General features: G+C 44.6%; 1 protein-coding gene across 12 annotated transcripts in view; it reads left to right on the forward strand.

Annotated features, from left to right (window-relative positions):
- The window catches only part of CELF2 (CUGBP Elav-like family member 2), a 525,599-nt gene extending 507,497 nt beyond the window's left edge, over positions 1 to 18,102 (forward strand). For 7 of the 12 annotated variants that reach the window (XM_082385485.1, XM_082385487.1, XM_082385482.1 and 4 more), the window contains 4 exons: positions 2,512 to 2,691; positions 7,067 to 7,210; positions 10,364 to 10,535; positions 11,913 to 18,102. In XM_082385485.1, coding sequence (XP_082241611.1) covers positions 2,512 to 2,691; positions 7,067 to 7,210; positions 10,364 to 10,491 — 452 coding nt within the window. In that variant the 3' untranslated portion in view covers positions 10,492 to 10,535; positions 11,913 to 18,102. Of the gene's footprint in view, positions 1 to 2,493; positions 2,692 to 7,066; positions 7,211 to 10,363 lie in introns of all 12 variants that reach the window. The other 5 variants (XM_082385484.1, XM_082385477.1, XM_082385486.1 and 2 more) reach the window with 2 other exon arrangements.
- The last annotated feature ends 6,026 nt before the right edge of the window (positions 18,103 to 24,128 follow it).

The raw sequence follows: 24,128 nt of genomic DNA on the forward strand, positions 1-24,128 counted from the left end.
CTTGCAGCTTAGAAGGATATATCCCATCTATACCAAAGAAAATTTATCCCAGCAAATAGATACAAATCTATGAGAATATATGAATACATTCCTCACTTTTGCCCTTTCTTTATTTGGTATAAAGCCTGGCCGAGGGGTGTGCAGATAACTGTGGTTGGCTTGTGGCACTCCGCCTCCGACTCTGCTTTTCAGCACCATCTTCATGCTGGCCACGCCAGATGTTCATGCTCATCTTTATGGGTGGGTCCTTCTAGGTCATTTTCACAGGTTTACTCGGTAATCTCACAGCTCCCCGGGACTCCGTCAGGGAGGACCTGGGAGAGCGGTTAAGTTAAAGCACGTGGTAGTCTGGACACGCGCTAACTTCATTGCTAGACTATTTGCAAAGACCTTCCCTCCCTCGCTGAGGTTTGCCACACCTGTCCTTTTGTTCCAGCCTTCCTCACCCAAATAGCACGCATGGGAGTCTAGATGAAATTGGGATGAAATGATCAATCCATTTGGCCTTTTCGAAGAAAGCCCTGTTCTTTTAAGGGGAAGCATTTTATTCAGCTAACCTTCTTCAAACCTCTGTTTCGATTGTCCAAAGTGTTTAGATGGAATCAAATACCAGCAGCTGAATTGACAAATGTTATCTTCAGTATAATGACTATTTAATACAGAATGACATTAGATCATTGATAGGAATAACTCTCAAAAGTTGAAATCTTCCTTTGATGGTTTTTCAGATTCTACCTGGTAATCAATCACCTGTTCTACCTTGGCCGTGGTAAACACACACCTCAGAAAAAATTAGAATAGACTCCTTCATAATAAGAAACTTCAAGCAACGTCAGCAGGACCTCTGCTGGCCACCACCTTTTGAGCTTAGTTGGTATCGGCTAGAACTGCTTGAAATCACTTTTTCAGGAAGCTGGCTTTCCATGTTCATGGCCCCCAGGCTTTCCTTGACACTCCAGCCCCACCCCAAACGTCACCCAAGGCCCATTTCTGTCCCCGCAAGCCCCCCAGGGAGAACACCAGACCTGAGGCTCCATGAGATTCCTCTGCTGTTAGGCCGTGCTCTCATTCCTATCTCGTGTGTAGTCCTTTTCATACAAGAGATGAAGGTGTCAGAAGAACAGAAGCATGGCGGGGTAAGCACACCCCCCGCCCCTGTGTCCTGTGGGTGGGGGTGCTGAGGTGATGCTGGGGTTTGATTCCTCTGTGTAATTTCTAAGCACCCTCATCTTAGTTGTCCTCTATTCTCATTAGACTTCTTACAGTTTTTTTCAGTTAACCATCTTTGCTATTTTAACATCCTTAATAGCCCTAATTCCTTCAAGATTTTCATTAATGTTTTCACTAAGTTCTTCCCATAAACAGATCTTTAAAAAAAAAAAAGTCTTCATCATAAAGGGAACTCAAGGCAATTATGATGTCACCTCTTCCATTTCCTGAGTTTATAGAAAAGTTCACACTCTATAAAATATTACTTGTTTTGACTCAGTATTCAGGGAAAAAGTGACACAGTCAACAACCATCATAGAGCAAAAGAGCAGCCAGGAGACAAGGAAAAAAGTCAAAAAAGTGTGCTGGCCGTCATGCAGTTCACATCGGTTAATAGCCAGGATCCAGCTTTTCAGACACGGGGTCACTTCAGTTGGCATGGGGTGCTCTCATTGGCGGAAACCCCAGTCCCACGGGCACTGATTAATATTCAGGCGTGTGCGTGTGTGTGTGTGTGTCTGTCTGTCTGTCTGTGTGTGCGTCTGTTTGCTGCTGAGAACAGACCCATCCCGTTTCTAGCCTTTCATACTGAACAAGCAGCTTCAGGTAGCTACACCGAGGGGAGGGAGCCGCGTTTTCCCCACACCTTCATTCTTCATCATCAGCGAGGCTCCCCTCAGGTCCTCGTCCCTGACAGCGTCCTTCAGCTGTTGAGCAAGCCCGTCAATGGAACTGGTGATTCACTGGTTTATTGAGTACAGAGCTCATGCTCTCTGCCGTTTCCTCATCAGATAGCTTAAGGGAGAGGAGTTTCAATCCTGTCCTTCCCCCTCGAACCCTGGGGCCATCCCACGGCTCCTCAAAGAGCCCAGTAAGTGGGTTACGTGTACAGATGTCACAGGCCTCTGCCACTAGTGCTTTTTTACATGCTCTCAAGCTGTAAGCGGCAGAAGGCTTCTAGTTCAGAAAGAACCCCAGCCCTTGCCAGCAGCGCGCTGCTGGAGCGCAGATGCACTGGCCCCCTGGGGTGCCTCGGTGAATTCCGTCACCGGCCTGGGGGGTGAGGCTTACCGATGCTCAGGGGTTTGCGGTGGTCGTCTGTGTGTCTGCCATTATTACAGTTTGTCACTTCATGGTTTTGTCTGTAAGTTCCTGTTGCTGTAATTGCTGTGCTCGCTGCATGCACTTGCTGTCGTACTTGTGTCAAATGATTCTCTAACTTCCTTTGGAAAGCACTAATGAAAAGTGCTGTTTCTCTTCTCTATTGTTGGGTTTTTTGTAAAGTTGCTCAAATGCTCTCAGGTATGGCGGCTCTGAATGGAGGACTTGGCGCCACGGGCTTGACGAATGGCACGGCGGGCACCATGGACGCCCTCACCCAGGCCTACTCAGGGATCCAGCAGTACGCGGCCGCGGCGCTGCCCACGTTGTACAGCCAGAGCCTGCTGCAGCAGCAGAGCGCGGCCGGCAGCCAGAAGGAAGGTAGGTGCCCGGGCCCGGGCCGGAGGGCGGCGCTCGCGCCCAGAGCAGAGCTCCAGGGAACTTCCACGAGCCACTGTCCTAAGAGAAAGCAGTTGTTTTCTTTCTCCTACTCGTGTTTGTTTGGGTTTTCTTAAAGGAATCTGACAGGCCCTTCCAGTCTTCTTTCCTGTCGTATTTAGCTTTACTGTTCCTCTCCCTGTTCAGGTGGACTCCTCACCCTCTGTGCGCCATACGCAATTACCTAGCGATTGCTGCCATCAAAAAATTGCCGGGAGCCCCCTCTCCCGAATCAGCAGGGCCGCCTCTCGTTTCTCCCGTTCAACACAGACTCCTCGTTAGAGGAAGGGGTGGGTCGATGCAGCCCCCTGTGGGCTCGGCCCAGCTTTCCTGCAGTCCACATCCCCCGTGATGGTGGAGTTGCCTCTTAGTCCGCGACGGTTTCCAGGTTAATGAAAAAATCCACTCTTAGGATTGACTCAGTCTCGGTTTAATCAGGGGTCTTCTGGGGAAGCAAATAAGTGATTGATTGCCTTGCTTCTCTGCCGGTAAGGCAAAATAAACATCAGGAAGTGAATGCTAAGAATAAATGAAAGCTAATTATAAAGCAGTTAATGAGCTGGCCCGAACAGGGAGGGCTTGTCTCTTTCTTTCCTCCTTGACTGAAGTTGCTTTTAAAGCAGAATCTGCACTGTGATATTTATTCTCTTTCTGACTTGTTTTGAACACAAGAAAGGAAGTTAGAATAGGGAAGTACTGCTGAAGATGTTTTTAAAATTTCTTTCCCTTCCCCTATATCCTCACCCCATAGTTCCAGACTGGTTTTTGTCTGAATATTTTGACTTTAAACATGGTGTCCTATAAGAAATAGAAGGGTTTTTCTTTTTAAGTTAGGAATTGTAAAAGGGACACAGCTTTAAAGATACTCATGTGTTTTTGTTTTTGTTTTTTAAAGAAAGATATTTTTCTGTTTATATATAACAGCATTAAAAATGGAAGATAGTTGAAAATCTGAGTTTCATTCTTTCAACTTTCTCTTTCCTCTCAGCTGTGACTGTTATTGATTTTTTTTAAAACTTGCACAACTGTTCAGACAACTGTGTTTTCCCCGGGCGTGTGGCGACCCCATGTCATAAATACCTCGCCTTCCCAAAGGAAAGCCTGTATTGAGGTCCCTGTGTCTGAGGTCTGACTACCATGGTGACAGATGAGGGTGGTAGGAGGGAGCCTGTCAGATAACCGTGTCCTCAGGAGAGACCATAAAAGCCAGTTCCCCCACGTGCGTCTTAGAGAGTGTTGGTCCCTTCTCCCTCACCCAGCAGGGCCTCACAGCAAACCGTATAACCTGGGTCACTGAGAAAACATCTGTCACCAGCAGACTCGAAAGTCAGTAGCTTAAGGAGAAGGTCTGGGCCCGGAAGTTGCTTCACACCAGCTCACTGCCCTAAATTTCTATGCCTTGGGTTTTAGGCACTGCTTGTGCAATAATTAATCCTCTGGGATTAATGTAAAATAGTTCAAAATAAATACTGCCCGCTCCAGATTATTTATATTTAGCTATGTGGGCTACCAGCAGCATGGATTAGTGCTTGATGGTGTTTCAGGTTTGTTCAGGTCTTTTTAAATCATCTTCCATCTTCTCATCACCTTCTTCTCACCCTGGTAACCTGTGCTCAAGAAATTTAAACCGTCTTAACATTAGCTTAACTAAAACATAATTTGAAAGGCAGGTCATACTGAGAAGCAAAGGAAAGACCCCATGATGAATTCCCCTACTAAGTAAGAGTTTTAGATTTTCTACTCCATAGTTCTGTTCTTTAATCAAGAGAGTTGAGTCAATTTGATGTATTTAGTCGTGTACCCTGCTATATATTTTCCGACTGGAAAGTGAACCAGTCTGGCCTTGTAAAGAAATGGTTTTAATATTTTCCCCAGCTAAATCTTCTGAAGGGTTATGGCACCCCTACAGATCTAAATTCAGGCAAGCTGACCATGTTTCCTGCCATTCCTAAATATCCTCTGAGCTCTTTCACACCCTTCCCATCTCCCTCTGTTTGCAGGAGGCATGTCACACACACAGAATTAGGTAGAGCCTCCAGATCCCAACTGGCGGTCTGATACAGACACCCCCAGTGCTTTCTGCTATATCAGGTGCCCTATGAGAAATCGGAACATGAACACCCAGCCAACTGGGACCAAAGATACAACTGAACGAGCTCTAGCAAGTTAGTCACGTATACTAGAGGTCTGAGGAACGTGTGGTTGGTCAGCAGGTTTTTACTGAAGGGAGACGGAAGGAAGATACCTAGGTTGAACCCTCAAAAAATTGTTTCTTTACCCTTGGTGTCTACGGCAGTAGCCTCCTTCACTGAATATTAAGAGGTTTTCCATACCAAGTCACTTTTTTCTCATTTTAGTGTTAATGACTTTGGCAGTTTGCAAAATCCAAGTATTTCTTGGTGATGAGGAAAAAGACAGCCTCCTTGGGTTTACCTTCTTCCCGTTTTCTTAGTCCCCTATCTGGCCTGGATACGTTCAGAATGCACTGCATTCGAGAAGGCCAGGACTATCCAGGCATAGCCAGTAATCTGTCATAGTGCATTAAAATTGCATTTTCCCCCCAGGCTTCAGGAGGTGAGATGACTTCACAATTCCGATTGGGCCCCATTAATCCTCATTTGTGCATTTGGACCTTCTATTTAGAAGGCATATCCAGTCTGGGCAGTACCAGATCTGCCTGATAGACAAACTGCAGGGGACACACATGCGTAGTGGCCCTCAGAACACCCACCTCCAGTGTTGTGGTTTTGCATCTATTTATATTAAGTTTTGACTTTTTAAGAGTTTTTTTTTTTTTTTTTAAACAAAGAAACATCGGGGGACCTAACCCTGTAATTGTGCCCCTTTACATACAAACTGTGTCTCTTGCACTGGAACATGGCTATGCCCCTGGAAATTGTGAGCAATACAGAAAATTAAAGTGGCCATGTTAACACTTAAATAAGAAAGAAATGCTTCATCTCTGTGGCTTCAGGAATTTGCCTCAAGAAGATTTCCTTGTGAAAAGTCCCATTCATTAGAATACTTTTTTCTTTTATGATTGTTTGTGTGTGTGGCAAGAAATTTGGTTTGACTTTTCTTTGCAAAGATGTTTATCCCTTTTATTTTTACGAAGTTCTTTCTACCCCAGTTCTCTTTCTCTTCGGCCCATACAAACAGACACTCTCCCCCCAGCCCCTGGGAACCCAGGGCACCTTGTCCCCTGGGGCTTCCCAGTGGAGCAGGCAGTCCTGGTTCCTCTCCTGTGAAAGTCAGTCAAGGTCCCGGGAACTTCGCCAGTTTTATGAGCTCCCTTCCCTTCCCAGACACCATGCCCAGAACATCCTAGAGGCATCCAGCCCTGAGGCCTCCCCAGAACCATCTGGGGAAGGATCTGCAACTCCCCCAAGCACCCTCTGACCTGGAAAGCATTCTCGCCTGTGACATATTAGAAGGTGATTACCTGCTGTAATCATTGGGATTCCCTCCTTTCTGCTTCCTTTAAGCTGCAGCTAGTTCTTCTGCAGGTGGCTGGAGAGATGGGAGAATGAAATGGAAAGGAACTTAAGACTGTCCGGTGTAGCTAAGATCGCCCCTACTCTGTCCTTGTTCCTTGTATTTCTGGAAGTGATGGTGAAGAGCGAAGAACCAGGCTTCGCTTAGTCTCTGACCAGCTTGTGCACCTCAGGCGCTCAATTTGCAAGGCTAATTCCCAGTGGTGTAATTCCGAGCACAGTTGTGAAACTCTAGCACCTACTTTTTCCTGCCTTGACTCATTGCCAGTCATTTCTAAGAAAGATGATTATTAGACTGTGTGTTAAGAGATCTGCCAAATCAGAACTGGATGGATAATTAGGTAAATGATTGAGAAATCCAAGCAGCATTACTGCTACATTCATTACTTCTAAATTGCTGCAATTTGCTTAGAATACACAGGACACTGTATCCAAGAGAGAATATATACTATGTACTATAAAACATGGCCACGTGGGGAAAACCCACGCCTGCATTCTCCTGCCCCACTCCACCCCTCGTCTGCCGCCTTCACGCCCAGGAAGACTGAAGATACGTGCTCACGCGCAGTAAGCAAATGTGACCCACAGATTATCGATGAAAAGGAAGCCATTCTTAACTGGTGTCTCTTTGGAAGTCAGGAAAATGTGAAGGACGACTCCTGTCCTAAAAGACATACCAGCACTGGACTTGTATCCATCTCTTTCCGTATGAGAGAAAGCCACGTGCTTAGCCCATCTGTTGTTAAAGCATTCCTAAGAAGAGGCTTTGGGAATTAAGAAGTGCAGAATACCTTACTCTGATTTTTTTTTTTTTCCCTCTTTAGGTCCAGAGGGTGCAAACCTCTTTATTTACCACCTTCCACAGGAGTTTGGAGACCAGGACATCCTGCAGATGTTCATGCCTTTTGGAAATGTTATCTCTGCTAAAGTCTTCATTGACAAACAGACCAATCTGAGCAAGTGCTTTGGTATGCAAAAGAAACCCAGCTAGAATACACAGTGCACTGCCAGTAAGGAGTCATGGGAAGGAACACATAATGGCCAGTATTTTAGACGCCAGGATAGGGCCTTCAGTGTGTGTGGCGGTTCCAGGCTGTCTGGATCCATGTAAGCAGGCTGGGCCAAGTCATCTCATCAAAGAGAGAGAAAAGACCTGGGAAAAAGGAAAGATCTGGGAAATTAAATGTCCATATAGTAGGTAATGCTCGATACTGTACTCAAGGGTCTTACTACCTATAACTTAATCCCCTTTCATTGTTGACCAGCAGCAGTCTCTTCGGGCCCCCCAGTTTGAACCACAGGCTTCACCGGATGGAAGTAATTTACAGACTGTAGTGTAGTTGAGACTCCTGACACAGGATGCCACTGCAGACACTTTGCCGCAAACTCCATACCCTTCCAGGTCCACTGGGACTCAGACCCTGTGGGTGTAGGCAGCACACTGTATTGGGGGCTTATTGTTCAGCATCTGGATGTACATAAAAACACACTAATCAACGCGCACTCCTTCACAGTAGGGGTGTGCTCAGGCCACGCCCAACATTGCAGCTCCGCGAGCCCAGGGGACGGTGGCTGGTTTAGCTCATGGTGACATGAAGTGCTGCGGTGTGCTGGGATGCTGGGATCTGCAGTGGCTGCCTGAGTGGGTGGAGAGCACGGGAGATGCAGGTGTTCTCAGAACACTGGACATCCCAGCTCCTCGGTGGCCCGAGCTGTCACGGTCTCCTTCGTCAGGCAGCCTGGACTCTGGCTCCCTGGGCCGTTTTTGCTCCCTGAGAGAGTATGGCAGGCTCACTGCATGCCCTAGTGTTTTACAGAGGAGGAGAACATTCATTAAATCTAGTTCTTGTTTTATTTTTTGAACCCTTGTGTTCCCCAAGGTAGTTTAGAGGCTAGAATGTTCAGAGTATATATTTCTCACTTGGCAAGTTCTGGCCCAGTTTGAGATGTAACATTTGCTTTAATCACTCCTCCGATTTAATGACTCACATTGGTCATAGGTGCTAAGAGTAGCACAAAACAAAGGAGAACAGATGTGGGCAGAGGAAAACAAATAGAAGTGTGCACGGTGAAAAGGAAAGCATCAAAGGAAAGGTGAGGACGGCTCTTGCAGAGGCACAAACTCTGACTTGGCGCTCAGCTGACCGGCGATGGGCGGCCAGTCTAAGGAGGAGAGTGCTCTGGCTTCTGAAACTCCACTCGCGGAACGTCCTTCTGATTTCTGTGCTGTCACCCAGGAAGGTCTGAAGCCTCTGTTGTTGGGGGAATTTTAGCGTGTCAGCCATTTCAAGTCACTATTTTTATCCAAGTGGAAAGGCTGTTAGCCTGAACCCATTACAGGTATATAAACGCCCTTGTAATGGTTCATGAGAGAGTGAAATGGAAAGTAAGTTGTTATACAGGGTGTGTGCACGTCTCAGTAAGAGCTCCCCATTGGGAGCTTCCCTGAACAAGGCTTCAAGCCAGACATTTACAGTCCTCATCGCTAAACAATGTCCTGAGCTTATTTGGAGATTAGAAAAAGGATTGTAGTTCATGGTTTGATTTTGAGAAAATATTTAATGTCTTGAAAAGAGATTATATCAGCCCCCAAACTACTTAACCACTGTGTTCATAATAATGCATCAGACAATTGTATTTAGTGTTATGCACTATGTTTTCAGTTTTTATTAAAAAGCTGTAACATCCCATAGGTAGGTGTCTCGGTCAGACAGCCTAACTTCTTGGGGTCCCAGGTTTGCTAGTCATAACATGGTACCCCATTCTTCATCCTAAGCTCTTGGCCAGGTTTTGTTATCCACTTTGCCCTTGACCCATTTCCATTCTTCAATCATCTTGCTACCTCTGGATAAGACCTAGGAGGAAAGGAGAAAATCAGCAAAAATCTTAGATTCAAGATCACATTTATTGGGAATTTAAATTTAATAAAAATTTAAACCACCATTTTGCATACAGGCAGCCTATGAGAAGCTATTCTGCTTATACTGTATGCCTATTTTTATCAGCTGAGAACTCTGCTAAAGGTATATTTATGTCCCTTTCTTCCTCCTCTAATTTGTAAAGGAATGTTCTCCTTGGCTTTATACTTTAATAGTAGAAAGATGGAGAACTTGGTATAAGACCTTCTGAACAGTGGATGGTCAGAGCTGAAATCCAATCAGTATAACTTCCTTTCAACAACAAAAGTAAGTAGGGACAATACTTTTGCACTAGCATTAACTAAAGAAACTTTTGCATGTAACCCCCACCCCCAGTGCTGAAACAAAACTATGTGGTCAGAATTCTGTTGCTGGGTTTTGGCAGAGCCTGGGTGGTCGTCAGAAGCGTCTGAGTGTTGGCACAGAGAAAGGTGGTGGGAAGTATGTCAGGATGGCTGTGAAGCCCTGAGCTGTTTTAGACTGTTTATTCTCCAGGACAGCTGGGGATACAAGGTAGCAATTTCCATTCCGCTGAATTCACTGGAGCTTTGAAAATGGAAGTTGAGATAAGGAGAACGGCACAGCATTTCCCCTGGGCCCCTAGGTTCCTCTCAGTAACAGCTCCAAGTGGTAAAAACCAAGTAGAAATTTATTCGCGCTAACTCACCAGCTGAGCCCGTCCTGCATACATGGAGAACCTGGGATGGAAACCGTCAGGGTCTTGGGCAGCATACCGGTTATCCAGCCCTTCCCTTAATCATCCTGCTTTTAAACCTCGCCTGGTTGGGGCATGTGAGCCTCTGGGGGCCCTTGGAGACCTAGAATATTTATACCACTGCTTCTAGGAGCAGCACTTACTGATGTACTGGAGGCTCTTTCCGGATTCTAAGGGACTTGAAACACAAACAGGTTTGACTGAAATCAGTAAACAGACTAAATTGACTCAATGTTTGAGATTTTTAGCTTTCTGCGGAGGGGTTTTGTTCTCCTGATAGCAAGTTACGGGTCCAGCCAGCTTCTCCACTGCTTCTGAGTGGATGTTTCCAGTGTTGCCCCTAAAACGTGACCTGCAGTCCGTGAACTGAGTAGAGCTGACCCGAGGCCGCAGGCTGGGCACGTGTCACTTAGCATCTGCAGCCACGCTCCTTTGCTCCCCTGCCTCTCCATCTTGATTCCCGCCCTCCTTCCGCTTGTGTCTTCCAGGTTTTGTTAGCTACGACAATCCCGTGTCTGCGCAAGCTGCTATCCAGGCTATGAATGGCTTTCAGATTGGCATGAAACGCTTGAAGGTCCAGCTGAAGCGCTCCAAAAACGACAGCAAACCTTACTGATCCTAACCCCAGAGGCTCCCTGCTCTTATTTTAGCTTTCTTAGGGTAAGTCCCACGAGCCAGCCTGGGCTCAACAGGAAAGGCAGAGGAGGACCACATTGCCAACTTTTACCAAGAGAGACGGTTATTTTTACAATAAGGCCTCCATTACCCCCTCCCGGCCCCCTACCCAGTTCGCCATAAACTCGGCTACCTTGTTTCTATCGAGTAAACTCCTCCTCCACTTGTGCCACTGTATTCTCCTTTGTTTTGCAATTTTGAATCTCCTTTTACCTTTTTTGTTTTTTGTTTTTTGCTTTTTTAAAGAAAAACACATACACAATAAATGACATCTTAAGAACTTAAAAGGCAAAGAAAGGCTAACGTGCAATTCTAACTCTGAGACCCACCCCCTTTCCCCCTCCCCCACCCCGTGCCCCAGAGCACTGCCTGGAGAATTCACCCCTCCTGCCCGCGCCCACCCCGAAGAGGGGCGCCAGCTGTTCATTGAGGGTAAGGCGGTGGCCTAGCGCGAGAGAAAAGCCAGGAGAAGCACTTAAAAACAATACAAAATGTCTTTCCACTACATTTGGTTTGTTTTAATAAGTAGGATTTTATTTTAGGGTTCAAAGAAACATGACATTTATTGGTCAGATTATTACACTGGTTGTCTATTTTGTTATTGTTTTATTTTAGTTTTTAGAAAGGATTAATGTAAAAAAAGATTTAGAGATCTGTTTCTTAAAGCTACAGGGTTTAAAAATTAAAAATGAGTGAAAATACTTGATGTTTCTTGAAAGATAAATTTAATAATAAATAAGTAATACATAAATACTACATAAAAAGAAAGCCACAGGCCTGTAAATTTTATTTGTAAAAAAAGCATTTCTATTTTTGTACAAAATTTTTACTGCCTCAGAAATAATGGAAGTTATTTATTGCCTATTGTTAACTTATTGGGTACCTAAAGAGCAGCTCTCTGTGCTAGCCAGATCCTTCTGAAGTAGTCTCTAGAGGAATCGTTCTAGGAATGGGCTTTTTTTCACCGTTGAACCCTAGGCCTCAAGTCCATGCTTTATCCTCTCGGTGTCTGTATCTGTCTGATGATTTTGTTCGTAACTGCCATTATCTAGTTTACAGTTCAGTCGTCTGACTTTCCCCATCTGTTACATTCGTTGAAACTGGACCCTCTCCCCCCTATCCCTTGCCAGCCCCTCACCCCAAAACACCCAGAATCCATCCCCTCTCCCTCTCCGGATGGATTCTCTTGGGTTCCTTTGTGCTGTGGATAAAGAGTGTAAGAAATGCAAATTACGTGGATGGCTCGTAGACTCCCTAATGACCTAAGATTTGCATTAGTTTTTCTCCTGCACCCTGAAGAGTGATTTTGTTGCTGCTGCGTAGATTCTGTGTAACTTTTTACTCTCCCTGTTTTCTCCCTAGACATCTTCATGCCCGTTAGTTCACCGTTTGCCTAGCATGTCCCTGTGGCGTCTCAAAAAAAAGTTTCATCGTCCCGTCATTGTTTCTGATGTCTTTCTGACCTCACATCATATTTGGTTCTCCTACTGACCTTTGATCTAGTTTGACCTTTGAAATTTGCATGTGACCTCATCTAGCTATGAATTCTGGGAAGTCAATGTGAAAAACATTGCTGCATTCATGCAAGACTGAAATTTATTATTACACAAATTAATAATAGGAAAAAACCTGTGGCAAAAATGTTTCTTTTTTTTTTTTTTTTTTTCTTTTCATAAAACAGACTTGAAAGTATTATACAGGGATTGGCATTCTTCCCGGTCACTGGTAACAATAGCAATATGTGTCCAGGGACACAGAATGTTGGTTTCTAACAGACTACTTCCAAAAACAGTTTGAGAAAAAAACTGTCTGATTTTAAGTCTCTAGAGGTCTGTAATAGTTTTTACATTTTTCAGGCAGTGTAAAGTTTTTTGATAAGGCCATTTTAGGTGGCTCACTTTCTCATTAAGATATATATATAGAACCACTTTTTGTAGATTAGTATAAGAAAAATATTTACCCTGTTTTGGGGCAAATGCTACCTATTTGTGTCACCTTTTGCTGAACTGACTCACAGTTAGACAATCCATGGTTTAATGCACATGAAATTACCTATATTTTATACTGTTTCAATGTACAGGAGAAAGGTTACTGTAAACTGTGTTACGTTGGTGCTTCTGTGAATTAAGTTGTGGTTTCATCATGAGTCTTATGGTCTTAATGTTCTTTGTTGATAAGACAAGTTTAGAATTGGTTTACTTAAAACAAAAAAGAATTTCAAAAAAAAGTTGTTTGCTTACAAAAAATTTCATGTGAGGGAAAAAAGAAAACCTATTCCAGAGTAAGTTTTGTGTTGGCTTGTAAAGCATTGATGTCATTTTTTTTTTTTTTTGTGGACTATTTAGATGTGTTTGTGTTCAGCAAAATGTGATTTTTTTTTTTTCTTTTAAAGAAAAAAAGTGAAAATATATAGTGCCAAATTCCAAAGGTACTTCCTTCCTAGAGCTTCAGTGTGTTTCTTGTGAGAAGTAATTTGATAACATGGGTATTTTATTATGTGTTTTGTATAAATCCCTAATATTTAAAAAACAAAAAACAACAAAAAAAAGAGGTTAAAAAGTTTGTTAACTTGCTATCCTGTGGTCTTGTTGCCTGAAATTGTTATTGTTTGTTATTTCTCTATGATGTTTTTTGTAAGACATTGTATAAGTGCCCATGTCTCACTTTTTTAACCACTCTGCACATCAATGCTGTGACGGCAACCTCACAATGTATTTTCTTCATGATATATGGAAACCTCTAAGGTGAGAAAGTTTTGAACTTTTAACCCTTTCTACCCAGCGCTATCTGGAATGTTAACTTTTTATGCTGTCATCATTTTCGTTTGTTTTGGGGTGTTTCTAATTTGGATTTTTTTTCTGCTTATATCTTTGAGTTGTTTCTGTCTTTACTACTATTATCCTTTGGTTGAGAGCCAAAAGGAAGGAAAAAAATACACTTTAAAAAGAGTTTACTGGATAAACCTTCTGAGGGGAACAGTAGTCAAGCACCTAAATAAACCTTAAATTCAATATGCTTTTGAGATCAGGTTAGCGGTATGTTCCAGTTTAGAATAATTTCATATACCTTCCAGTTAAACGGCTTTGTGATGATGGGGTAGTCTTTTGAGGGATTTTTGGTTTTGTTTCTTACATATTCCCAAATTAATGTTTCTTATCAGCCATTGTGCAGTGGATACCTCTGAATAAGCAAGGTGTCTGGAGTTAGAAGTTGACAGTCCTTTTCCCTGCCTTTTTGTTTCTTTTGAATTGAATGCATCTAAAGGGGACTGACCATCAAAGGCAAACTCAGTTCTTCATCACAGTTACTGACCAAATACCTAGCACCCGTTCCTGCTGCCACTTTCTAAAGCTCCATATTTCTTTGATGTTCACTTCATGTGAGCAGGTCTCTTGCTGTCCTGACAGACAAACCCCAAAGTCATCCCCACAGTCCCAAAACAAACACACTCCTGCCTTTCTGGAAGCTTCTTTGTCTCTCTAATGGAGTTCAGAAACTGCTGGCTCCATTTCCTTCCTCCTTTTCCCGCTCACCACCCTGTTTGGTTTAATATTGTGTGTGGATGCGATAGCCCTGGGATGGAAAGGACTAGCCTCTAATGATGCAAAAAAAAAAAAAAAAAAAAGTTTCCTTCTTATAGCACATGCACTTACAATGAAATGATCTGTATTATCCTCACACGTGTTTACTACTGCTGGGGCCTTCCTTCATCCTTCGAGGGCTATTTTGTACTTCCTGCAGCAAGCAGCTGAATAACAGAGGTTATCGCACTTGTCTGTCTCTCGTGTAGATGATAATATGGTGGTACACAGATACGTCCATAAGAACATAAGACAACACCATTTGAACTTCCTAGACTGTCTCATTCAGAACCTCTTATCAAGTATACATAAATCTTCTTAAACCATTTTTTCCCATTTCTTCACTGAAGCCAGAAGCGCTCCAGTGCCCTCCTCCCGCTGCCTGCATCTCCCCCAGAGGAGCTGAATGCACTTGACAAGAGGCTCAGGGTGGGCACTTAGAGCTGAGTGTTTATTCTGCAGGCAACCAAGACTGTACTGTTACAGGGAAAGTCCTTTTTTTTTGGGGGGGGGGGGGCGGGCATGTTTCATTGCTAAAAAGATAACCCTCCTCAAAGACAAGTTGTCCTTTTCTTCACTTTCTCTTTTAATATCAAAAGGAAAAAGCTGCAAGGGTGCGAAGGGCCTGTGCCAGAAGAAAAAACAAACACACAGGGAAACTGCTTTTTTTAAAATCAAGTGTAGACAATAGTCATTTTTAAACTAAATTAGAGAATTGCGATCAAATGGCAGTCCTCAAAGGCGTAACAAGTTCATCTTTCTTTCACCATAGGGGTTATAGTTCTTTGGCTTGTGCTACTCTGGACTCATTTTACTGTTTCTGTTTTTATTATCTTAAGTGCTAATTAACAAGAAGAAATAAAATTTTAAAAAAACCTGTAGTTTCATTACCTTTTTGAATAATGTCATACAAAAAAAATGTATTTGTGTTTTTTTGTGCTGTGAGAATTGTTGTTTGTAGATTAATAATATCATTTTGTTTAGAATTACAAAATAGTTTTTAAATATTGTCTGAGAAAAGCCAAAGTTCATGCAACCTAGTGGAAAACTGTAAGACCATTTGAGTATTGTTTCTGTTTTATTGATGCATTTGGATTTTGTTGTTTGATGGAATTTGAGCCAAAAAAAAAATACGCAGGCTTTCCTATTTCTACAACTGATTGTACTTATGCATTTTGTACCAGTGGAACTTTTTATACTGGAGATTAAAAAAAAAAATGGAAATTTTTGTGGCTTACTCTAGTGGGCCCCCTGACAATGACTGATTTCAAGTTTGATTTCTGGTTGATTGATAGAAAGAAAGTTGCTTTTCTTTTGAGAATTAAAAACTTTGGCTTGATTTCTTTTTTCCCTTTGCTTATATCTAGCATTAGAATTTTGTCTTAAAATACAGCGGTAAGTTTCACTTTTTATTCTGTATTGTGCAGTTACACAATAAGGTAATTAGATTTAGAAGTACTCAGTCACTTTAAGTGGATAAATGTATTAGTTAAAACTTTAGGGGTTTGCTTTTTTGCTGTTTAGATCAAAGTTTTTTCTGATTCTTCTGTCCTCATTGTGAACATAACCGTGTAGTTGAAACAGTCAAACTTATTTTTGTAACGTATGTTATTGTGTGATGCAGTTTTTTGCTTCTGTCTCCAATATTAAACCATTTTCCTAATACTTGTTTCTCTCTCTGAGTGTTGTATTGTTGGTAGTCATTATATGTTGGTGATACATCTACACACCTCACTGTTTCACGTATGTTTTTTTTCTATATGTCGTGTAATAAGATACAGTCGATTCCACCTAAGTGAATATCTGATTTGGGGAAGGGGGAAACTACACACCAGCCACCTCTAATTTATGTACAACAGCCTATTTTAACCACTGCTTCCAAGATTTATACTTATTTCTATGGTCCACCTACAGAGTTGGATTTGCCAAGACCTTATCCGGTCTTCTCACCACACTGGTATATTTCACTTTCTCTCTGCCCCTCTCTCCCCTTCCCTTGGGTATATGTATGCAGTTCTTAACATTCATTAAAAATGGCTCTGCTTTGCTGCATAACCTTCAGAAGAGAAGCAGCAGAGCTGGGGTTTCTTCTGCCTACCCATGAGTCCAAAGGCATATCATTCATTACCATCAAACTCTTCTCAGAAACCAGTCACATTTTTTAAAAGAAAGAGGTGAGCTCTCAAGGGAAGAAAAAATAAACTTACTTACCTGGTGAATAGATGTGAAAGGCGTTAAATTTAAATCTATGCGTTGCCATCAATCAATAGATATGTATAGAAAAGTAATTTAAATTATTTATTTTTAGAGCTAACTGAATCCAGGAGCAGCTTTAATTATTAAAACTAATGGAAGAGAAAAGAAATACTCGCAAGGGCTCAAATGGAAGCTCTACTCAGTCCGGTGGGATGGGAGGGGGAAGAGGTAAAGTTTCTCATGCCCAAGTCTTCATAATATATCATCCATTTCCCAATGAAAGCCAGGAAGGCCATAGGCACCCACACACTCCTTCCTGAATGAGTGCACATTTTGTAAAAAGCCTTGTCCCCCACGATCGCCCCAACTCCAGCTAGCAAAGAGAGAAGTAGAGAAGAAAACCATTCCTTGTAGCCCTCGAGAGCTGACGCCGCAGGCCCTCCTCCCTCTTCCGCCCGTCTCTTGTGCTCAGGAATCTGACTGCTCCAAGTGCTCTTACAAGATTCCACTGACGTCTGCTCCCTGTCTCATCTCTCCCTCCAACTCTTCAGACGCACAAGCTCTGTCCAACTCAGGCCACCCAGCGCCGGCAGCCTTCCTCTGGCCGCCAATGAGATTTTCCCTGCAGGTGCTCAGGCTCCTCACCCTCCGGTTTCGGCAGCCCCTCTGACCCCTAGACTGTCTTTTCCAGTCGGCTCAACAACAGAGGGGCCGGGTGAGGCGGAGGGAAGGAGGCTCTTTCCCCCATAGGCCGAACACCTCAGTGAAGTAACTTCCACCAGCTCTAAACCTGCACAGATGAGAGCTGACTTCCTGCCAATACTTCTGCTTTAAATCTCATCAGAGCCTTCATCAGTTTGCCTCTGAAAACCCACTGCTTACATTAGTGGGAAAAGACGGCTATGGGTGTGATTTCTTTTTCTTTCTTGTTATGTTATTATTTGGGGGGGGGCGGGGGGGTGGAGGGTGTGAGGGAGGGGAGAAGAGGGTAAAGAGGGTGATCGATTCTTTCCAAGATGCAAGTGTTTACTTTTTAAATATTTAAGTCATATAAGTATATAGGTCCACCATTTGACCAAGGCAAAATACTCATGCTAAGCAAAAGAAGGGAAAGACAAAGCCAGATTTTTTTGTTGTTTTGGAAAAACAACACAATAATTCTCCAAAGAAGGGGACAAAAATGCTAGTTCCCTTAAGCACTTAAGACTGTAAAGTTTGTCCCTGCCTAAATTCACACTCACCCTTTTGATTCTGTACACCACCACTGCAGTGTCAGCAAGGTGTATCTGCTTGCCATACACGGACCACCTTGGGAAATGACAGACCTGTCAACGTTTACCTTGCTGATGGAAGCCACATATCTGCACAGCCCACAGCAGTTACGAGCAATCTCGGGCTGGCACTCTTAGCTGGCAGGCTAGGAAACACAGTGAACATTAATGTACTGTGAATCGTTCCTGATAAGTGAATAAAAACATTGTGACCAAACAATCAGCTTATTCACTTATCAGGAATCGACTGTTCTGCTAATTCGCTGTTTTTGTTTTTCATCTCTGTTGTAGTTCACTATTTCTGCTGTGTTCTGTTTTCTCCTCTCATGCTTGGGCAAAATCACTGGGAATATTATCTTCATGTGACCATGAAACGTTTATATCGAGTGAAAATGATATCTTAACAAAATCTATGCACTTGCTATCAGGAACACAATACTGGATGTGTCTTATATATATTGAACTATATAGTACTCGATTTCTTAAATAAAGCTTAAGAAAGGATTCTTGTGTGTAAAGTTAATGTGATTATTTTTCAAAGCAGTGTTTCTAAGGAGTATTTTTGTTCTTTTCTGTCTTGAGTGATACAGGTTATTTTTCATTAAAATTATGATCACTGGCTTTATGACTTAATATTCAATAAATTGACTTTGGAAACAAAATGGAGTGGGGGGAAGTTCTTCCTGGTGCATTTTAGCAAGAGTCATCTGGAAAATCATGCCCTTACTGGTGGCCCTGGCAAATCTCTACCCAGGCGCTGAGGGCGGCAGAAGAGAGCAGTCACTTCGCCGCCAAAAGACACCTGGAAAGCGTCCAGAATCTGCCCTAACCTAGAAAACCCAACTGCCTTTCTAAACGTGATCGATCTCTTTAGGCTCAGAAGAAAGGGGATGAAAAAGAAAGGCAGATCCAAGAATAATGCTGGTCTGCACCAAAGTTTTTCCAAAATGAGATGACACTAGAACCATACCCTGCTGGAGAGCAATGGCGGGTCTATTCAGGACTGCAAAATGAGAGAAAGCAAGAGAAGGGGTTTGATCACTCAGGATGAGAAGGGTAAAATTTCAAAGCTATAGAGGAGAGACATCCTGTAACAGTTGCAAAGCTTATATGGGAGGCCTGCTGCTTGGTCCTTTGAAGGAATATTTTTGAAATTTTTCCTACAGGCCATAAGTCTGAACAGAATGGCATTTCCTGTTGGATTTTTTTGCTTTGAGGTTTTATGTTAGATTTGTTTTTCTTGCTTGATGTTTGATTTGAAGAAAAAGTCGTAAACTTCTACTTGCAAAATGGCACAGGCATCCTAATCCTTTATAAAACAAATCTTAGTCATCCCTGATAGCGAGGGACAGAGAGAGACGGTTAATGAAAATCCCCAGATAATCCAAAATTCTTCGTCCAGTCTCTGCCTCCTCCCACCCCAAACCTCCTACTCATATATTTGTCAGCAAACCAAAAACTTCTAGTGAAAGTGAGAGATAAGAGAAATAACCAAGGGTAGCAAAATGAAAGGGTCGAGATAGACGTGCTTACTGGAGCCCATGTAGTTTGAGGTTGGAGTAGAGGTTCTGTTTTTTAAAAAAGGTTAAAACCACTGGTGTACATGAACTGGGCTCGGGTGCTGAAGAGTTGGTGGCCTTACCTTGAGCATCAGTCACACTGCTAGAAAGGATCCTCTCTGTGAAAAAGGACACATCTGAGGCAATAATGGGAAGAAGAGCTCTGAGCCTCAGGGAACAAAGGATGAACACCAACATATTCCGCTCTCAGGTCTGCAGCCCCGATTCCATCGTCCCCCACTCCAGAACTCACCAGCCAGGAGCTGCGTGCTCGGAGACCAGCTCAGAGCCACAGCTTGAGGGGCTGAGGGGCTGTCAGGCGGGAGCTGCTTTAGGGGGAATGCACCATTTCTTTGAACCTTTCCCTACTGGCAGCAAAGCTGCCTGGCGCCAACTTCTGCCTGCCCACATCTGAAGGATGTTTTTAAAAATAAAAAATATATAAATATGTATATTACATACAAAAATATAAGACATAGTATGTGTTCTGCAACTGGTCAAAGCCCCAAATAAAACTCCCCAGCTCTGAGACGCTAGCTGACCCCTCAATCGCGAAGCTGGTGTTAAAGGCGGGGAGTATTCAATACTTAGGCACGCTCTCTGCAGCCACACCGCCCCCGTTGGAATGCCAGCTCTTGCACTCATCACCCGTGTAACCTCTCGGTGCCTTAACTTCCTCGTTGGCAAAACGGGCATAAGAATAACACCTACTGCAAGGGGTTGTTATGAGGATTAACTAAGCCAATACTTACAAAACGCTGAGATGAGGATCCATCACATTGTAAGTACTCAGTAAGGTCAACCAGTTAGTAGCAGTGGTCGCATCTACCGACATGGTGGGCTAAGCTCCCCTCCCACCGGCCTGGTCTATTACTTTCTCCTGCTAGGTATGCACTCCGCCATCCCCAGAGAGCCCCACAGCTCTCCCTGGGTTCCTTGGACAACTATGGACAAGGTCTGACCAGAAACCGCAGCTCCTCCAGCAGAGACCTCTGCACCAACAAGGTCCAGGACAGGCTTCTCCCCTCGAGAGAAACCGTACACTAGAGGCATACCCACCCTTAGGCTGCCCTAAGCCTTGGGGAACAACAACTAACTCCATTCTCAGAAAAGGAAACTGATTCCTCACTCGAATCCACCCCTCCCTACCTTTAAGTATTATATTTAGGTATCTCTTACCCAAAAGAAAAGCCCAGCCGTCCAGTTTAGGTCCTATGTGGGAATGACAAAATCTCCTGGAGGTTTGCCTGTAACAAGCCTGTAGGTTCTATGCCCTTCCAAGGCAAAGCTGTGTCCTCAGTAGCAACCAGAATCTATAGGTCTTTGACCACCTTGGGAGGAGCAGGGGTCAGAGCTCAGAAGCCTGGATGTAGCCAAGCAGAGAGCTCTCTAGACCACGTCGCCCCACCCCCAGTTCAACCAAAGGTGCCCTGCTTTTGCTTGTTTTATTTATTGGTGGTCCATGTAGAATTTTATTTAGAAACACAATTTTGTTACTAAAAGCACAAAAGATTAAAAACCACTGCTTTACAAGAGGGTAACTCTCAGACAGGGCCACCATTACCTAAGCCCTGTGACATACATTTATTGTCTTTGGAATCATTCTCTCCTTCCTTCTCCTTTCCTCATCTCTCTACACTTCTATGTTCCCATAGTTCACCGTCTGCGATGCATCGTGACATTCACTATTTGCTGTGTGTTTACACGTTGCTTACGTCTGTCTCCCAAGCTAGACTGTGAGCTCTTTGAAGGAAGTGACTGTGTCTCATTCATTGCTGTATCCCCAGTGCCTCGACACAGTGCCTGCCATATAGTCAGTGTTCAGAACCGGTGGATGGACGGATGGGTGGGTGGATGGATGTAGCAGGTGACCTTGCTACGGATGGGAAAAGCATTCCTTATTAAATGGACAACTCAGGAAATATTTGTGGAGAGAAGTCTGACTATGGGATGGGATGAGGATGTGGAAACTGGTGGCAGAAGTCAGGAGCCACTATGGGAGGCCGGGGGCACAGATGGGGATGAGGAAGAACACGCAGCTGCTCGTGTGTCCCACATATGCAGGTTCTGCTCTGTTGCCACAGAGCTAATCAGCTACTGGGTCCTGAGTGGAAAGACATTCCTGCAATTAGGTCAAACTACCTTGAGTAGTACTGTCATCTTTTCTTAAGCTAAATTTTGTACCCTCTCAGGAATATTTTATATCTAGGGACTGTCCCTAGATATATGCTTCATATCTAAGAGACCAGACCACTGAACGGAGTACAAATCAATAGAAAACTATGACTAGAGGCAGTGGATGCTAAGGCACTCCTGAGAAGCAGGTCAACGCCTTTTCACGTCCTCTCAGTTGCAGCTACTGTTCAGCCTGCCAAGTTACTGCCTGGAGCAGGACGGGGCCCGGGCCAGCCCACAAGCAGTACAGTACAACTGAGTCATCAGAACAGCCCTGAAGGCAAACAGTCCACGCTGCTGCCAGAGGCCAGGTAGCTCCAGGCATCCAGGAAGTGCACTTGAATACAAGTAACGTGTCCCAACTTGTCAACAGCTACCACAAGGACAATGCATAATCCACTAATCACTCATTTGTTCAGAAACCATGTATTGAGCAGCCACTCCATGCGAGACACCCGGGTAGGGGCTGGCAGTGCAAAGAAAAGTAATACATGGCCCTGCCTCCAGGACTCTGCCTTGATTAGCATATCTGCCAAGTAAGGAGAAACCCTTCAAACCAGCAAGGGTAGATGGTCCAAACAAAACCCTCTCTCCCCACAGTGGACACTGTATCACCACAGCACCCACACGGGATTACGTACTGAAGAGCCACAAACAGATGGCAGCTGTTTCAGACTTTCTAGTCCTTCACTGAGCTCAGTGCTACTCAGACACAATGTCTCCCTGGCTAAAGCTTAAAGGCCTGTCCTAGAGAAGAATGAAATACACTGGGTGATGGGGGTGGAAGAGCTGGGAAAGTCTTCTCAACACCACCGTCTCTACCCAGGGCAGAGCTGAGCAAAGTGGCCCTATGTGCTCAAGAGTTGTGTTTCCCAGCCATCTATGGCACAATCTTAGCAGTCTACAGAATGCGTTCCATCCAATAACCTCACCTCTTTAAAAACTATGACCTGAAACAAATGGGAGCCTTCCCATCAAAGAGTACAATGCGGCGGGGAGGGGACTGGTAAGGGGAGACAGAGCCTCGGCGGGAATGAAGGATGGGGCTATGGCATGAGAAAATGTCCTGCAGAGCTGACGGTGCAGTCACCACCCACCCGGAGCTCCAGGGTCCCAAGCCCACAAGCTTGCTCTCCACCCAGCCCCCACCTTCCCATCCCATTGTGAGAGTGTATTCCACATTCCAGGTTCATCTTCCCCTACAGGGCTAGACATACCCCTATTCCTAGTACCCCCTTCAGCCCAGTCACGTATTGGCTAGAACAAACCAAAAAGGAAACACTGAGGACTCTCACTGAAGAATACGATAGGAGTGACATGACCAAGAAGGCGACATAGGTCATTCCTGACTTCACTCCCCTTTACAGGAAGAACAGCTAACAACTATCATGGGCAAGAGACCACTGAGAGAATCCTGGGACCAGAGTGAGGCTGCAGCACCCACTCCCCACCACCCCCGAGATAAGACAAACTGCAACAGAAGGGTAGGAGGAGCAGCCCCATGCTGACCACATGCCCCTCCCCCAGACCAGAGCAGCACAGCACCACGCCAAGAGCTCTTCCCAGAGCCTCCGGTTCCTCCAGTGAGAAAAGACAGCCCAGGGGTGACATCCAGCCTCCCTAGCACAATAGGTCACTTTGTGGAATCCCCAACTCTAGCTTCACCCCACAGGAATCATGGGAATCTGTGAGGCTCAATCATGGGGAATCTGATCATGATGAAGAAGTGGGGAGGGGCTTCCAGCAACCAGCCCTTGGACCTTGGCAGACCAAGTTCCTACCTGCAGAACCTAAGTAGTAGTGCCTACCTGTGGCTTTGCTCACCTGCAAAACCAAGGTGGTGGTGCAGCGTGACCAGAGAACTCAGCAAGGTGCAGGTCTGCTCACACCCAGGCAGAAGAGCTGAGTCAGCCCCACCTGCTGTGGAGGATGGCTCCTGCCCCCCGCATCCCCTCACCAGAAAGTTTGTTTGGGAAAATTTGGGAATTGCCTGAAGTGGGCCCACCCAGTCCCACCCAGGCAGGAGAGCTGAGTCATAGCTCACATGCTGCAGAGTACAGCCCCCAGCCCCATGTGACAGAAAGAGCTGCAAGAACACCTGGAACCTGCTGCATAACACAGCAATGCTTAAGCCAAGAGGCAGGTAGGCAGAGCTGATCACCCCCAAAGCAAAGCCAGTGGCCCAGGACTTCCCTAGTGGCATAGTGGTTAAGAATCCACCTGCCATTGCAGGGAACACGAGTTCGAGCCCTGGTGCGGGAAGATCCCGCATGCCAAGGCGCAACTAAGCCCGTGCACCACAACTACTGAGCCCGCAGGCCTAGAGCCCTTGCTCCACAACGAGAAGCCACCGTAATGAGAAGCACACTCACCACAACAAAGAGTAGACCCCGCTCGCCACTAGAGAAAGCCCGCGAGCAGCAACAAAGACCCAACGCAGCCAAAAATAAATAAATTTTAAAAACAAAACAAAAAAACAAAGCCAGTGGCCCTGTTCAGCCAGGGGACCACCTGGGGCATGAGTTAGCTTGCACCAAGACCATAAAGAACCTTAGCAGCCTTGGAGCTGCTTCTGTTGTGCCCAGACAGATAAACTAATTCATAGCCCCACTCATTACTGAATACAGCCTTCAGCCTGCTGGACCAGAGAGTCTTACCAGAGCACGCAGCAAGCTGCATAGCCCAGCCAACAGCCCTTCTTACAGTGACACCTGAACAAAGAGCACAGCCCATGGCTTTCCCTCTATGCAGAGCAAAGCCTTGGCATCACCTGACCAGAAATATTCAGTGTACACT

This window comes from Balaenoptera borealis (genome assembly GCF_965194805.1).
Source record: "Balaenoptera borealis genome assembly, chromosome: 3".
NCBI classification, from domain to species: Eukaryota; Metazoa; Chordata; class Mammalia; order Artiodactyla; family Balaenopteridae; genus Balaenoptera; species Balaenoptera borealis.